Here is an 18075-nt window from a genome sequence, read left to right on the forward strand (position 1 = left end):
ACAGCTAGGGAATGGTCAGGAATGGCGGGGGCTAGAGAAAAAAAAAAAAAATTTCAACTGTGCCCGAATCAGTGGAACGGCACCTAGTAAAAGGAAGCAAGTCACATTCTGACAAGTCACGCAAATTTCAGAAAACGTACAACGCGTAATAACAGTCCGAGAGCCCAAAATATTTCAGCAAGTATTTAATAATACAAGCAGTTATATACTAAACATCACTCCATATTATTCTTCTTTCAGCATATACACTACATACAGATTACATACAATATAATAAAAGCAACATATTAGAAGGTTAAATACTGTAACAGCTCCGATATGAAACATGAGAACTAAAAAAAAAAAATGTGTTATTCAACCGGTGGAGAAGAGATCTAAACGGTATACACCAAATATCCTGAACATCAGGGGTTAAAGAGTCCAATGACTATGGCACCTGTACGGGTATAAAGACCAGAAAATTGGGATTATTGCAATTATTACAGTGGGGGAAAAAAAGACAGGACTAGTTTAGAACTTGGAGACGGTTTATAAAGTTCTATTTACAGAGATTGCTTATAGTTGGCGCAGAAAAACTTCTGAAAATGAGGCAAGCATGCAACACGCATCATGGAGTGAACTACAAGTCCCAGCATGCACTCTCGAGCTCACGTGTAGTTTGGTGTATGTATATTCATGTTCTAAGGATTACCACAGCCAGGCCAAACATGTACTGCTTAGGAGGGGGGGGGGGGGATTCCTAAATCTCGCCTGATTTGGGGGGAGAATATCAATTAATTGATAATTTAGGATCGTGAATTATATTACATGGCAATAATACTTCACTATACTCTGAAACCCCAACTCATAGGATAAGCCAAAGGATATGAATTCTGAACGGAAATGATGCAGGAGGGGTAATGACGCCGGGTCATCGTGCCTAAATCTGTCCCATCCCGTCTTATAAGTGATCTACATTGAAAATCCAATCCTTCTAGCAAAACAGATAGATTAGTAAAGAACATGTCTGAGCTTTATTTGGTCACGGAGACGTTGAATACTCAGCGAGAGAACGCAGAGGCCGACCGCTAAATGCTGTGCAGAAAAAGGAAATTGGATATCCCATAGCCCTGAAGGGATTGTTAGGGGGCTGTTCACACAGGTGAACATCCGCCTCAGATTCCTTTTTATATTCGAGCCCTCCGACTAGTCACCACAGATCAAACTCAAATGGATGGTGCAAAGCAGCCTGGCATCGCACACTGCAGACTCTACAGCAAGATTTCACTGTAGTATCTTAAATGGTCACTTTTCAGACAACTCATGAGATCACGTGATTCTGGAAATGTAGTGGACTTTATAAAGGTCTAAAAAAAAAAAAACGCACACACAACCATACTTCTCTCTGAAGTTCCTGCCACTCGTTGCCTTCCTTCCAGCTGGCTTGCTGCTCATTACCTGTTGCTAAGGAAGCTCTGTCCTTGGTGTCCCCAGATCTCCTATACTATGTAGGTTTTCTCAGCTATTTGCTTGCTTAGTATACACTTACCAGTAGAAATCACATGTGAAACCATTAGTAACAATAATGGGGGGGGGGGCGTGGGGGGGGAAGGTATTGTACACACACCCTGCCTTAAAGGATGGGCCGATATACTGAGTTCTGGTGACCGATTCCCTCTAAACTGGGCAGCACCAGAGTTTAATGTGTATTATTTCCCTCCTACAAACCCCCCCCACACACACCAAAAAACCCCGTAAATAATAGGCCAATATTAAATCTAAAGGGGTCCAACACCAGGAACCCCCGCAGATCCCCTTTACAGAGGAGCTTTATCACTTACCATACAAACTGTAGTGGAGAGTGTAGGTACTGCAGCACTGCCCAATTGATCCGATACTGATGGCCTATGCTAAAGGCCAAATTACAGACAGGGCCCCTGAGCAAAACCACCACATCTTTTTGGACGACAAAGTTTGTCAATATTTCATTTTTCTTCGCCCTAATGCCCTTCCACACCACAGTTATGTGTATGTCCATTATACTTGAATCCATCATTTTATTTAAATTCAGATATTTAAAGAGTTTTTATACTTTAAAAAAAAAAAAACCCACAACATTGCATAAGTCAATTGTACAGTGTACTTAAAGAGGACCTTTCACCACCTGGGGAACATGCGGTTTAATACATCGCTAGAAAGTCGACAGTGCACCGAATTCATAGGAAACCTACATCGACTATGTAAACCATTGCAGCAGGGAAAGAAAACTGATGCGTTTCCACCACAGTCTTCTCCGCAGTTTTTTAAAAAATTTTTTACTGCAACTCGCTATGTGGGGCCTTGGCCTAAAAAAGGTGGTCTACTTATCAAGCACAGTGCCAGACATTGGTTAGTGGCTGTGCATTGTACAGCAGCCCACCCAGATTTATTTGGCAGCATTACCAACAGACATTGTCACTCTCCTGAAAAAAGGAAATGGAGCTCAATAACGGTCACAGACAAACCCTTTAACTCTCTCTCTCTCTCTCAGAAGCATCAGATAGATAGAAGCACTGACTTGTATTGCTATGAATAAAGCACTTGGAGTGAGATAGAACCTTTGTGAGGTTCCAGACTCCTCTGTCTCTGCTCCAGCCTTATCTCTCTCACTCAGTTAGACTTCTATGCAATCTGCTATCTTTATAAGCTGAAGTACATATTGTCCTGGAAAAAGTCTTTGCAAGTTTCAGAACAAGATTAGGAGAGAGGTTAGAAAGAGGGGAAAAGCCTTGCTAGGTAGAGAAAGAAGCATTTTTCTTGAATATTAGTTTCTTTTATACACTTAAGCATTTATGCAAAGTTTGTTACAAAGTTAGTGACCATTTAAGCAGCTCCCATTCACCCTACATGTCAGGCTCAGTTCACAGTAGTGCTCAGTGAGGTCTTTGTCTGGGTTCTGCTTATTTTTGACAGCACAGTCTACCATTACAAAACGTACAGTACATAGGGATTGTCTACACATGGTAAAAATACTCTTCACCCTCTTTTATATACAAAATAGTTGGGTACAAAAGTGCATTCAAAAGCAGCCCATGGATCTGTGGAAGTGCCATCTTGGCGTTCTGGGGCAAGTTGAGATGGTCGGCTGGCTCCGTGCCATGAAAGAGGCAGCGATGCACCAAAACAATCCCTAGTATGGAGTCATCTCAAGATATGACTGAGCTGGAGATACATCGGGCATTGAGCGGGCTCCTTATGGTTTTATACATGGCCACCTACTTCGGAGAAGTCCCAGAGGATTTTGATGGGGTGTTCACATGTAGGAACTGGATGGGTCAATCCAGAAAAATTCTGCTTCAGAAATTTGAAGCAGATTTTTTTTCTGTTGGTCAAAAACCAACAAGGACTTTGACGCCAAATTTGGTGAAGAGTTGTATTGTATTTTGCCTTTATTGGACAGGATCAAATTCTATGGCAACTGAAGAGGCGTATTTCCCATCTCACGTTTATTTCAATGGGCGTTCTCAGGTGGAATCCACCTGAAGAACGTGCAGGATACTTATCGCTTCCACTAGGTAATCATAAAAAATAAATTAAAAAAATTGTAACCTGAACGAGAGTCAGATTTCTGGTGGATTTCGAGCAGATTCCACACTGGTTTCCTATAAGTGAACACCCCTTAACAGTACTAGGTTTGGTTTTAGAACTTCCACAAGTTAGAATGCTTTATTGAGCCATTTCATGAAGGGCCAAATGGCTCACCAGAAATTTGGGGTTCTGAACAGATTCTGAAGTCCAACCACAACAGTGATCCGATACCACAGAACCCCATCTAAAGCTGAAAGTGAGGCAGAGAACGGAAAAAACGCAACAAACCCCAATTCGTTTACTACTGCAAGTGGACATGTGATGTAAGGCTGGTCAGATGGCGCCCTGAACAATCACAACTGAATTGCAGGAATATCCCCGTCCACAATATTGCTTATTCGTATGAAGAAACGTTGCATAAATGTAGCCGCAGCAGCTCAACCGGATCTTACCAAGAAGACACATGCCAGCCTTAAGGGGGTCAAGACAGACTTCATGAAACCCTCGTCTACAGAGACATGGCCTCAATAGAGACACAACATAATGTTTTCTTAATACAGGGATGCTCATGGATGGAAGGACTTGAGAAGAGGAACCAGAAAAAAACCCAAAATGTATTTTGTTAGGCGTTTTTGATAAAAGGGGCCGGTGTCACAATCTCAATATCACTTCTCGCTTTCTTTTAGGATTTCTAAGTGCACCAGATCAGCAAATTAGGAGCCGGGCTGTGGAGTCAGTATACCAACTCAATCTCTAAAATAAAGTTTTAATTAAAAATTATAAATCATGTTATACAATTATCAATATCACAGAATTAGAGGTATAGTCACATATAAAGTCAATCACTAGTTTTTGGGGGGAATTAGAGGAGCTTTACTGCTTCTGTCCAGCTAAGACTGTCAGCCATTTATGAAGGAGTTGGAGTCAGGCTGTGGAAAGAGAGAGGAGACTGAGAAGGTTGTTTGGCCTACTGACTCCACAGCCCTACTTCTTAGGTGCAAATACCTGGGTGGGTAAGCAAAAGGTCCTGTATTATATACAGTTATGCCATTATCAACCATATTGCCTCCTGCCTTGGCACTCCTTGAGAAATGCTGTAAAGATAACTGGCTGCAGCAGGAGCCTCCCCCCATCTCTGCCCTAGCTGCACACAAAGGACAAAAGATAGGCTGTGACAGATCTCTCTGTCACAAGCTAAAGATGGGACAGATCGGTAGGAAATGAACCCTTTATTCTCTGCAGAATTTCTACATGATGGTCAATCTACAGCCTTTGAAGCCTGATCCGGAGACAATCTGTAAGAGCCTAATAGATTGGTTTATGATCGGCATTCATTTCTAGGCTTAGTGTTCCTTGAAACAAAAGTACCCTCTTAAGACAAAAGCTATTCTAAAGGAAGTGTGCCAAGGAAACAAAGTAGACCACCACATTACATAACTATCCTTGTAGGCAATGACTTCTTCTACGTTGGAAGATGGCGTCTAATACAACAAACCATTGTAGAGCCTTAAGTCACGTACACCTGATAGAAAGTATATCACAGGGTGGATTGAAGGACACCAAGCTGGGCTACCAAACAGCGTCAAAGGATATCTGCCATGCAAAATCTCTCATACAAAAAGTTACACAGTGCTAAATATTGTCATGCCACTCCATAAAAATAAGTGATGCAAAGAGTTAGCCGAACATCAAAGCCTCGATAACTTTGGTAAATTGGTTTATAGAATAGTGCTTTACTACTGTTGGTTCTGGTAGGCTCCAACAACATGAGAATTAAACTGCACCACTATGATAGTAATGTCATCTCTGTACATCCGGGCCAGTTCTTCTGGAAGACTAAGCATCTTTGAAAGGCGCTCGTGGTCAACAGCGCCAAATTCGTTATTGCCAACTGCATGCCTTATAAGGTGGGTGGCTGCGTTTTGATCTTCAAAAACTGAAGAAATCCTGGCCCTTCTTTCCATAAGAAGCCCCTGCATCTGTCCCAATGTAACTTTATAACCTCCTACTGCTATAGGCTGCTGATGGTGAACACCAGTCAGATACTCTCCGACAATTCTCACCACATCTTGCCTATGCATCGTCTCCCAAAGCCCATCTGTAGCCAATATTAAGAACTTATCTTTAGGTCTTAATTTGTGGTATATGACTTCCGGCTCAGCGCTTAAATAAGGTGGGGTGTGGTAATTGGGAGGGATGAATTTAGTGTATTCATTGTCGTTCAGTTGATCGGGTCCCGACTCGACGACGCGTTTCTGAAGATCGATGCTCCATTTGAACTTAACATCGCCGAAAGCTCTGAAGGGCATCAGTAACCCGAGAAGTCGGTCTTGCTTCACCACACTCTTTTCCTCTTTTGGATGTTCCAATTTGAGTCTTTGAATTTCGGACTCATTTTGGGCATTATGGTCATGGGACATGGTGACTGCAGACCAAGATCCATCCTCTTCCTGAACGCCCAGCAAGGCACGACTATCTCCTGTATTAGCCACGTGCAAGTCTACACCATCCACGTGAGCCACACATGCAGTGGCTCCAGAGAAAGCCACTCTTAAGACCCAGTAGTTCAGGAAAGAGTTAGGATCTCCAACTTGAGCTTCCAAAGAGAGATCATTGTCGAGTCTCTTAAAGGAATTGATCAACGCCTCCTTAACATCCGTAGTCTCCCCTGTGTTGAGATCAATAAGCTCCTGCCAGTAGGTCCGTAAACTGTTGAAGTACAATTTGGATGCCTCCTTACTAAAGTAATCATTTGGATGCTTGTGCCACTGCAAAATGGGTAACAGAGCCCTCCCACTTTCTACTGCATGTTCAATCTCTAGTAGAGTCTCCTGAGGTAGCAACGAAACAGCGATATAATAGAAGAGTCTTTCGCTAACAGCCTGAGCACAGGCACAACCAGCATGGCCATCAAACACCCCCAAGAGCATGCCACGGGTCTGTAAACATGTAGCCGCGCTTCTTCGGTCTTCAATCGGTGCATTGGCGGGCAGCTGATTGCTGTCAAAGCCAAGAATGGAACTGATATTTTTACCATCAAATTCGGGAACTTTGAAACTGTATTCATTGGCTTTCAAGATACTGTTGACCTGCGGAGGGGTTAAGTAAAACCTCTGTGGAGTAGTCACATATTGTCGGAGCTGAAAACATTGCTCCCTGGGTCGTCGGAAGGCTGAAGCAAACTTCCCGTCCACTCCACATCTGAGGGGCTTCAAAGGTGAATAACTGGACCTACAGCATAGGGGTTTGTGGTGACAGTAACACACCGAGCTGCAGATCCGGCCGAGTTCACAATTCCTTATGAGAGGAAAGAGAAACTGTGTAGGAACAGACATCGCATCAAGGAGTAATGACGGAGAACAACTTCTTCCTGGGAAACCTGCGGAGAGGAAAAGGAAATTATTCATAAGCAGCTGAACACTGAAGATCAGCGAGAAAATTGTGGAAACTTTTAGTAAGAAGCCTCCATAGTATTTATGGGAGTAACCCTTTAATCCATCATATAAGGTTAGGCCATATCACTAGGATCCTAGAGGTTGGACAATCACATCCCTGCAATGAATGGCGCTGCTGCCTTTTCACTTTTTGGCCTGAACCGGAGCTCACCAGCTATTTCCCTGTATAGTCACTGAAAACGTAGGGCGCGCTACGCTACATTGCCACTAACCTTTTTATTCTTAGGGCTCGTTCACATGGGCAGTAAGGGGGCGGATTATGGCGTGTAATCCACATCATAATCCGCCTCCTCACAATGGTGGTCTACGTAGCCCACCAGGCTACTTTTTTCCGTGAGCGGCATGCTTCCACTCACGGAAAAAAGATGCGGGCTGCCCTTTCTTCAGGCGGCTTCCGTGGCTCGTCGAGATGTGGTGTCAGCCTGGTGGCAGCAACCTCCGGAGTCAGCCCATTCATTTGAGCCTGCTAAAGAGGGGGAAGCCACGACTGTGAGAAGCTGCAACATTCGTGGCAGGCGGGTTTTGACCCGAGAGTGATGCGGCTCCCTGCGTCACTCTCGGTGACAAAAGTCACCTTACCGCCCCTCCCCGTGTGAACTAAGCCTTAGGATTAGTGGGGTCCCGAACAAAATCAGTATAAGAGAATCAGTTCACACGCTATGCAGATCTGTGACCGTGTCATTTTTGAGTCCAAAAAGTAACAGCTAGGCCTTATTCACACTTCCAGTTATTACGGATGTGTGGTCTGCATTCTGCACAGACAGCACAAGGTCTTATCGATTTTATATGAGTATGGGCATAGAGTTCATGAAAACTAACAAAGACATGCAGGACTTTATGTCCCACTAAAATTGATTTTTCAATTTCATGAAAGAATACAAGTATGTACTAAAACAGACATGTGAGGAGAGATGACCAGTCCTCTTTAAGGCCCACGTAGCATAAAAACTGCATTTCGGCTGTGTCATTTTACTGTCACTGCAAAGTGGCTGGGATTCGTGTTTTAGGAAATCGCAGCATGTCAATTATACCTACAGAAATGCTGGAGGTTTCGCTATAAGCAGAGTTTCTGCCGTGCTTTTTCCCACAGCGCTTTTTTTTGCTGTGGCCCATTATGTGGGGCCTTAGCCTTAGGCTGGGTTCACATCTGCATTGTTTAGCCTGTTCTGCTGTTCCCTCATGGGAACAGAAGAATAAGACACATCCGGATAGTGACCGAGAATGGATCCTGAGGAATACCACAGACTATAATGGGGTCAAGCAGCCATCAGTTATTCCCACCATTCTGCATGCATATGTTGTTCGTCCGCAATTCTGGACAGTGACAGAGCCCCCGCACCTCTGCCCCAGATCTGAGCATAGCCTAAAGGGATTATAATAAAGTACAACCCCTTTAAGCTTGCAGAACCCTTCCAGAAAGTGTAATTCACTGGCTCATCTGTACAACTATAGAATAGGATCTTATATACCCAATATTAATAGGTCATATAGGCAGCTGGATAGTTTAGGGCATTTTCTAAACAAAATAGCGTCTTCTGTATTGTATTGCATTCTTGAGAAAGTGGATGTAAAGAGAACAGAATATCATGTAGGTTCACACCGCCGACATAACCATGTCACACGGACAAGCGGTATACAATGATGGGGAACTCACAGCCAAATTTATTAGACTTAAGGGCATGATCTGCATGCTCACGTGACCACTCATTGTCTAATCACAGACCTCAGCTGTGACCACTGGGCCAATGATGTCGCAAGGAAAGTGTCACATGAAGGGCCAGAAGATGTAAGGGAAGGAGAGAATTAAGGTTTGTTTTTTTTCCACCTCCCCTAGAAGGGGACCCCAGAATACAAGAATGTCACTTTTCAATTTGACCTAAACTCACCTGTGCTTGAATAGGAACCTGTCTATTCAATTTCTAAGAGCCCCAAGAGTATTCTACACTATGTTTTATAGATCGGTTCCTAGGAGCCCTGACAGTGCAATAGTAATGTATAGAATCTCCCATAAAATAGTGGCAAAAAATGAAAAATAAAAGAAGCTTTAAAAAAAATATAGTAATAAGTAAATAAATCCCTCCTTTCCCTAGAATACATAGAAAAGTAGAAAATGACTGTGACACACATACACATTAGGTATCCCTGTGTCTGACAGTGCCCGGTCTACTGAATATAGGGGATCTGCAGTGCTCCTGTCCCGTCGGGAAGGGGTTAATAGGGGCACTGCAGATCCCCTATATTCAGCCAGGCTGAATTCCAAGTGGGGGTAAACCCCAGTCATCAAGCTCAGAAAAGGGGCAGACAGACAACCAAAACACCCCCTCCCCTTTCCCAGCACCTACTTCACCCAAAAACTCCGACCATTTTAATTTTTGAAATTTTCCAGTAGCTGCTGCATTTCCCCCCCTCGACTTATACTCGAGTCAATAAGTTTTCCCAGTTTTTGTGGTAAAATTAGGGGCCTCGGCTTATATTCGGGTCGGCTTATACTCAAGTATATACGGTAATTCTTCCATAAGGAGCCGGTAAGCAAATCAACTGTCTCACCCTTTACAAGACGTACTTTACAAACAAGGAGAGGAGAAAATAAAAACCCTGGAGCGCTTCTTTGAGGGGGCTACATACCTAAAGAGGCACTTACACTACGGTGGTTAGTGCGTGTTAGCCTCCATCAGAAAGTGTTAATAGACAGTAACAGATCCATCAGAAATCCCATGGATTTTTAATGGGACTTGATCTGTTGTCCATTGGAATCTTGGGAAATCTTCCAAGATGTAAATAGGAAAACATGCCGCTGTTTGCTGCCCTCTAGGGGTAGCCCTCTTAAACATCATACATGACTTTTTCAACAAGCCTATTGCTATGATGCGAGGATTTGCCAAACCAACAAATCTATTCCAAAAGGAACAGAATCCCAGCTGTAGACAGCGCCATTTCGATCTGATTGGATCTCTTTCCTATTTACATCTTGGAAAACAGATTTGAATATTTTTCCCATAATCCCCCCCAGTGGAGCGAACATGGCTTTGTAAGACTCCATACGTCTGTGAAGGTGCTCTCTCCTTAAGGAGTGATATTATCCCCAGAACATTGGAGTCTTGTGACAGATTTAACAAATCTGTCAAAAGTTTGTTATTTTGGAGGAGATAAGGCAGGGTGCAGTGCTATGGCGTCTATTGCTAACGGACATATGACGGATAGTCATCAGTTGGACGCTATTTCTGTCTGTTTTTTGGCACATGCTCAGAAAACATAGGGGGGAAAGGGTGTCCGTTTTTTTAACTGATACATTAATGTCTTATGATAGGCATCCATTTTTTTGTGTTTTTTTTAAATTTAGCAGACCCATAACAGACATCCAATAGTAGTGTGAACGCCCACCAGGATAGCTGCTCCAGATCCCTTATACACATTCATGCTCGGCCGTTCCTTGTCTCTAAGCCGGGCCCTTCTTCCACTGTTAACCCCTACAAACATTAGATGGCCAGCGGGTTTGGCTTGTGTCTATCCAATGTGCAGGCCACCGTTACTAAGAGGATGCGCGCTGAGCTACGCAACGATAGGCCTTAGAGATTCCGGATCTTAAGAGATTACTGAAATAACCTAATTTGCAAAGCATGAAAGAAAAAACAGAGCGGAGGCCGAACAGTCCTGCAATGCAGATTCTAGTCTAGTTATTGTGTAGACAAAGGCAGACACACATAAGCAGAAGACATTTATAGGACAACACTGGAGAAAAAGCATCATATGTACGGTGTCCAGAGCATGTGCCTGCATACACAAAGAGTCACCTCCACCATGAAACGCTACACTGACTGCTCAGCCGGATAAAAAGCGCCAGATATTTTTAGAGTCTCTGTAACCAGAGCCGGCCGGGCACTACAGGAGTAAGAGGGATGGGACTACATTATGTAACCAGTCAGCTCAGCTTGTTACATCTAATGGCTCTACAAGAGGTTTATAGATGGTATATACCGGTAATGGCCTTATACAGCCAGGTGCCATCCATTATCCTAAATGTACTGACCCAAAGCATTTGCTGGACCGTGCCTGGATCAGAACAGAAAATGTTATCTGTCTGATCAGGCCCCGTACACACAACCCAGTGAACTATCCTGAGAGGGCGAGCTTGATATCACAGCAAAATACACTTGGACAATACTGTGATCCGTTCTGTTTCAATGACACGAAGCAGGATAGGACCCGCTTTATATTCATCGGAATGGAACGGACCATCGGATGCCCCTTCAAGAGAGCCTTGGTCATGTGCATTAGGCCTTTTCCTTTGCGGTTTGACCATTGGGACCAGCAGCAAAAGAACAGGTTTTCCTGTATAAGACTAAGGCCCCATGCAGCCGAAAAACACTGCGAAGAAACTGAGGTTTTTTTTACTCCCGCAGTGTTTTTCACGGAAAGTCTGCAGAGTTTTCCACTGTAGACTTTCTGCTTCCATTACACCTATAGGGAAACACCAACATTTCCACAGATATAAGGTAACAATTTACAAAAATGCAACGGTTGTTTAAATGGCTGCATGTCTTTTGTAGATATTTTTCTGCAATGTGTGGATGGGATTAGCCAGAATCCAACCCACTTTACAGGTACTGCAAAAACTGAAGCATTTACGCTACCTGGGGCCCTGGCTAGACTAATAGTAGTGCACACAAGTGACCACCACCCTTTTTATGTAAGTTCCATAGAAGTCAATGGAGAAGTTGTCCTACATGTACACTGCTGCTTGATTTGCAAAGGGACTGGGTTTGGGACCCCAGCTGATGAGATACTGACATGTTATAGAAAGGTCATCTGTATAAAAAAAAAAAAATGCTGTAGGGCCAGAAACCCCCTTTAAGCTCAGTCTGTCAATACATTTCTTCATGTCCACTCTCCTGGTTTCAATATTAAGAGAATTGACAAGATGGGACATATTGTGGCAAATCATTACTGTACCCGAGCATAAGGCTATACGCCTAGTCTAGCTGCACTGTGTGAATGCACCCCAAATCCTAAAGTTCTTGACATAAGGACCTGCAAGGAACGATTCTGTATGTTCAGAAATTATCACTTGTAGACCTGCCGATAACACTAGGGCTTTGCATCCAAATTACAACCAAAGACGGCAGTGTAGCGCTGCCTTTAGTGCAGGTGACATGGCAGCTTTCAGCACGACTAGACTATTGTGTCATCCTGCGTCATCACTGTAAGTTAGTGGAGTTGTACTGCGATCCCCGGAGTGCTGCCACTGGGACTGATGAAGATGGCTAAATCCCATAAAGATTAAAAAGAGTGGTGTCCTGCGTGAATCTTGCCCCATTCTTTATTTGAGGAGTGCTGCAACGGCTAGCCACAAAGACCAATATTTTTTTTAAAGACTAGAAGTCGCCGTTGCAGCACTCTCAGGGTAGACATGGCAGGGGGACATGCCAACCTTTAGTAGCATGGACAAAGTCAATAGGTGACATTGGCTCTAAAATGAACGTAGAAGCATTGCAACTCCACGTTGGTGCGACACCATCCATCAGGCTTGGTTTTTGTATCCCACCTGCTAGTCACAACGTGCCAACATTCGTGGTCGTTGGCTGTAATGACAGCAGTGCTACACCGCAACCTGGCCGCACAATGTTCATCATCGTAGAGTGCTCCACCGCAACGGAGCAGTCACTTGTGCATGGTTTCATCCATTTCTCTAGTTCTTCATACACCAGATGGATAGATTAAGTAAAAAAAACAGATGTCAGACCCTATGGGACACCGCTGAGGTCCGTTATGTATTCAAAACCATTCCCCTGCCAGCTCCAGGTATAAGGGACTTGTGGGACTTTTTCATTTGCTCTGTGGGACATACACCCAGACAGATGAGACATAGCAGAATACTACAGTCATAGCTACGTCATAACAGGAGAAATGGCTCGAGTGATGTCAGAGCCACAGATGCCGAGAGATCCTACTGACTAATGGGGTACGTAGGGGGGCGCTGTTTTACAATGGACACCGCCAGGCAAAAAAGTCAGAGTCGCAGGACTTTTTCGTTAGCGTTGCTGGCTTTCTGACATAGCCTGCACGGAGGGTTTCCGAGTATAAGCGCTTTTTCAGTGGATGGGGTTTCTGTCTTTCGGGACCCCAAACGCTAGAGTGACCCTAACTGTATCCCCCATATACCACCAACCCAGTATAGATAACCTGATTACATCCCCCTGTATACCACCAGCCCAGTATAGATAACCTGATTACATCCCCCTGTATACCACCAGCCCAGTATATATAACCTGATTACATCCCCCTGTATACCACCAGCCCAGTATATATAACCTGATTACATCCCCCTGTATACCACCAGCCCAGTATATATAACCTGATTACATCCCCCTGTATACCACCAGCCCAGTATATATAACCTGATTACATCCCCCTGTATACCACCAGCCCAGTATATATAACCTGATTACATCCCCCTGTATACCACCAGCCCAGTATATATAACCTGATTACATCCCCCTGTATACCACCAGCCCAGTATATATAACCTGATTACATCCCCCTGTATACCACCAGCCCAGTATATATAACCTGATTACATCCCCCTGTATACCACCAGCCCAGTATATATAACCTGATTACATCCCCCTGTATACCACCAGCCCAGTATATATAACCTGATTACATCCCCCTGTATACCACCAGCCCAGTATATATAACCTGATTACATCCCCCTGTATACCACCAGCCCAGTATATATAACCTGATTACATCCCCCTGTATACCACCAGCCCAGTATATATAACCTGATTACATCCCCCTGTATACCACCAGCCCAGTATATATAACCTGATTACATCCCCCTGTATACCACCAGCCCAGTATATATAACCTGATTACATCCCCCTGTATACCACCAGCCCAGTATATATAACCTGATTACATCCCCCTGTATACCACCAGCCCAGTATATATAACCTGATTACATCCCCCTGTATACCACCAGCCCAGTATATATAACCTGATTACATCCCCCTGTATACCACCAGCCCAGTATATATAACCTGATTACATCCCCCTGTATACCACCAGCCCAGTATATATAACCTGATTACATCCCCCTGTATACCACCAGCCCAGTATATATAACCTGATTACATCCCCCTGTATACCACCAGCCCAGTATATATAACCTGATTACATCCCCCTGTATACCACCAGCCCAGTATATATAACCTGATTACATCCCCCTGTATACCACCAGCCCAGTATATATAACCTGATTACATCCCCCTGTATACCACCAGCCCAGTATATATAACCTGATTACATCCCCCTGTATACCACCAGCCCAGTATATATAACCTGATTACATCCCCCTGTATACCACCAGCCCAGTATATATAACCTGATTACATCCCCCTGTATACCACCAGCCCAGTATATATAACCTGATTACATCCCCCTGTATACCACCAGCCCAGTATATATAACCTGATTACATCCCCCTGTATACCACCAGCCCAGTATATATAACCTGATTACATCCCCCTGTATACCACCAGCCCAGTATATATAACCTGATTACATCCCCCTGTATACCACCAGCCCAGTATATATAACCTGATTACATCCCCCTGTATACCACCAGCCCAGTATATATAACCTGATTACATCCCCCTGTATACCACCAGCCCAGTATATATAACCTGATTACATCCCCCTGTATACCACCAGCCCAGTATATATAACCTGATTACATCCCCCTGTATACCACCAGCCCAGTATATATAACCTGATTACATCCCCCTGTATACCACCAGCCCAGTATATATAACCTGATTACATCCCCCTGTATACCACCAGCCCAGTATATATAACCTGATTACATCCCCCTGTATACCACCAGCCCAGTATATATAACCTGATTACATCCCCCTGTATACCACCAGCCCAGTATATATAACCTGATTACATCCCCCTGTATACCACCAGCCCAGTATATATAACCTGATTACATCCCCCTGTATACCACCAGCCCAGTATATATAACCTGATTACATCCCCCTGTATACCACCAGCCCAGTATATATAACCTGATTACATCCCCCTGTATACCACCAGCCCAGTATATATAACCTGATTACATCCCCCTGTATACCACCAGCCCAGTATATATAACCTGATTACATCCCCCTGTATACCACCAGCCCAGTATATATAACCTGATTACATCCCCCTGTATACCACCAGCCCAGTATATATAACCTGATTACATCCCCCTGTATACCACCATAGAGATTATTATATAACCTGGTCCCCCCTTACATATAAGCAGCTATCGCATAGACATGCCACCAGTGTGCTGAAGATACAGGAAGGACGAGCATACGTACCGATCCGCCTGGGCCCGGGACACACACACATTCTCCCGTCACAACAAGCTGCGAACATCCACAACCTGCAACCGCCCGGCGGACAGCACAGACCAGCGCAGGAAGAAGACGGAGACAGTCCGACATAGGACCGCAAGACAGACAAAAAACAGCAGCAGAAGAAGGAGAGAGACGCACAGACAGTCAGTACGGGGAGAGCTGTACCTGCAGCCCCTAGTCAGCCCTCTCACATCCCGCCATCCACTGGCGGATACACCGAGCTCCGGTACCGGCCGCCCTTCCGCCGAGCAGCTCTAATCTCCTCTGTGACGTCACACCCACCGGCCGTCCTTCAGCAGCTATGAGAAGGAGCTAAGGCTCCTCGCCACACCCTCCTCCCCGCCAATAGCAGCAGCCGTTTTTCACCCAGCACCGCCCATCTTCGTCCTGATTGGCTGGGATGACCGCAATGCTCCCGCCCCTCTCCAGGCGGCTCTTTGAAGTGAGGTTGCCAGGCGCGCGGATAATGGCACAGACTGTGGTGATGGACAGACGGACGGGCGGGGCGCTGAGTGACAGGGCCGTACAGGAGGAGGACGCCGGGAGAATACTAATGGGGCAGCTTGTGCAACTGACGACGACTTGAGACTGTAAAATATGTGCCCCCCCCCCCTTCCCAGGCCTGCGCTAGTATATATGTGTGGTAAATACTGTACAGCACCACTGCAGATGATGGCGCCATTATATTATACAACGTGTCATAAAGTGAGAGCCTGCAGTGTTACAAGCATTGGTATAACAAGCTGGCATAGCAACAGCAAAAACGCGACCTTTTCCTCCATGTGAACATACCCTAAGGGGCTCGTGGCCTTTAGTCCGAGGGACCAGGACAACGGACAGGCGGGCCGTTAAAATAGCGGTTACTAGAGATGAGCGAGTACTATTTGAAACGGTAGTTTCAAATAGCACACTCCCATAAGAATGAATGGAAGCAGCCGGGGCCGGCGTCCTGCCGCTTAACATTCCTATGGGAGCGTGCTATTCAAAACTACTGGTGCAAATGTCAACGTGGCCTTATTAAACTGTTCTCTGGCTCCTAATCTTCAATCTGACTGCTTATTTACATAAATGTGGCTCAAGAACTCTATGGAGAAGGGAGGGGGCTGCTGCCAGCTAGTTATTGCCTCATTCTGTGCACTGGTAGCCTCTTATGTACAACCTGGCAGTGTTAAAAGAACTCAGAATAGCAGAGTGTAACAGCAGTAGTGTGTTGTTTCTTGCGCTCTCTTCCTACCGCTTCCCCTCTTTATAGATATGTTGAAAGTAACCGCCTAAGTATTTCTTTAATAAGATATATTACAAGGTTTCATATATTCACAGATTGTAAGCTCTTGTGAGCAGGACCTTTATTCCTAGTGTGTGCATTGATTTACTCTGTAATATCTCATTTTATCTGTACCCAGGGGTGCCATGATTGTGGTTGCAGGTGATCCAACTCCAAATCCTACTAATAAAAAACGGCTGTACGGATTTGAATGAAATTTGGCACATAGATAATTTGTAACCTCGAATAACATATCAGCTACTTTTTATCCCAGTAAATGACATGGCTTCACTACTGTTATGAATTTATGTCCACATACTATATTACACTGCTCCTACAGCAGCTTATCTCAGGTCCCAGGGCTGTTATCTCTCTGTGTAAACCCACGCTAACCCTCAGTGGTTTGTGTACACACATTTGCATATTATCTGATCTGCTTCAGGCACTGCAGACAAACTGACATGGGCAAACACCTTTAATCCAAATTGGCAGTTTGTCAATTTTAAACATGCCGGGAAAAAGAAAATCTAATTTGTCACAAACAACGACAGCTATGATGGTAGCCAGAAGTCACAGAGTTCTCCTCAAGCGGAGCTGAGGGGGATCATCAACACCAACAACACATGCATTATATGGCGTTGCAGCGCGCTGCTGAGATGCCGCAACAATCATGGGCACAGCACGAGGAACGAGTTCAGCGGCAGGCCAGCTTGAGAGTTGCTGAAATGCTGAAGCATGTGGATCATCAACGACAACAACATGCTCATTATATGGCTTCCCAGCGAGCTGCGGAGATGCCAGAACAATCACAGGCACAGTGCGAGGAACAAATTCAGCAACAGGCCAGCTTGACAGCTGCCGTAATGCCGGAGCAGGCGCATCATCAACACCAACAACACACATAATCTGAACAGTAAGGGTGGATTCACACCTGTGCCCAAACTCTGTTGTGCAGGTTTCCATCTTCTGCTGGCAGAAAACGGAAACCTACATTCACTGCCAGCCAGTGAGCGCCCGTGAGCGTTTTGTGCTCTCCGGGCGACACCGTTTTTTTTAACCGGACACAAAGTCCTGCATGTCCAACTTTGTCTCTGGTTAAAAAAAAACTGTTTTGCCGCGGAGAGCACAAAACACTCACAGGCGCTCACGGGTGGACACTTTTCAAACCCATTCAAATGAATGGGTTTGAAAAGTGCCTGCCGGTTTTCGTCTCCTGCTCAGTTTCTTCAGCAGGAAACTGAAACCTGCAGAACGGAGTTCAGGTGCCCGTGTGAACCCGCCCTAACCTTGCAATTGTTCAGGAATATTCAGCAGTGTCTCCTCAGGGAGATGACTCCTCTCCTTCCCCAGGCTAGGGTCACACTTGTGCCATGGTCTCCGCCGTTCAGGTACACAGGAC

At 44.8% G+C, this 18075-nt stretch overlaps 1 protein-coding gene across 2 annotated transcripts; it reads right to left on the bottom strand.

Annotated features, from left to right (window-relative positions):
- Positions 1 to 203: 203 nt before the first annotated feature.
- On the bottom strand, positions 204 to 15721 carry PDP1 (pyruvate dehydrogenase phosphatase catalytic subunit 1). 2 transcript variants are annotated; one of them, XM_075270156.1, is made up of 2 exons: positions 15578 to 15721; positions 204 to 6925 (listed from the first exon to the last, which is right to left on the bottom strand). In XM_075270156.1, the coding sequence occupies exon 2, from the start codon at positions 6879 to 6881 to the stop codon at positions 5283 to 5285; it is 1599 nt and encodes a 532-aa protein (XP_075126257.1). In that variant the 5' UTR covers positions 6882 to 6925; positions 15578 to 15721; the 3' UTR covers positions 204 to 5282. The 2 variants fall into 2 exon arrangements, with proteins under 2 accessions (XP_075126257.1, XP_075126256.1); XM_075270155.1 differs by having other exon boundaries at positions 15374 to 15717.
- Positions 15722 to 18075: the final 2354 nt, after the last annotated feature.

This window comes from Leptodactylus fuscus, chromosome 4 (genome assembly GCF_031893055.1).
Source record: "Leptodactylus fuscus isolate aLepFus1 chromosome 4, aLepFus1.hap2, whole genome shotgun sequence".
In the NCBI taxonomy this organism is placed as follows: Eukaryota; Metazoa; Chordata; class Amphibia; order Anura; family Leptodactylidae; genus Leptodactylus; species Leptodactylus fuscus.

Excerpts from the sequence above, each read along its gene's own strand:
- PDP1 (XM_075270155.1), bottom strand. The coding sequence starts at position 15,431 with ATGTTCGCAGCTTGTTGTGACGGGAGAATGTGTGTGTGTCCCGGGCCC. Across the intron at positions 6,926-15,373 it reads TCCCGGGCCCAGGCGGATCG|GTTTCCCAGGAAGAAGTTGT; the intron begins GTACGTATGCTC and ends TCCTCTCCGCAG.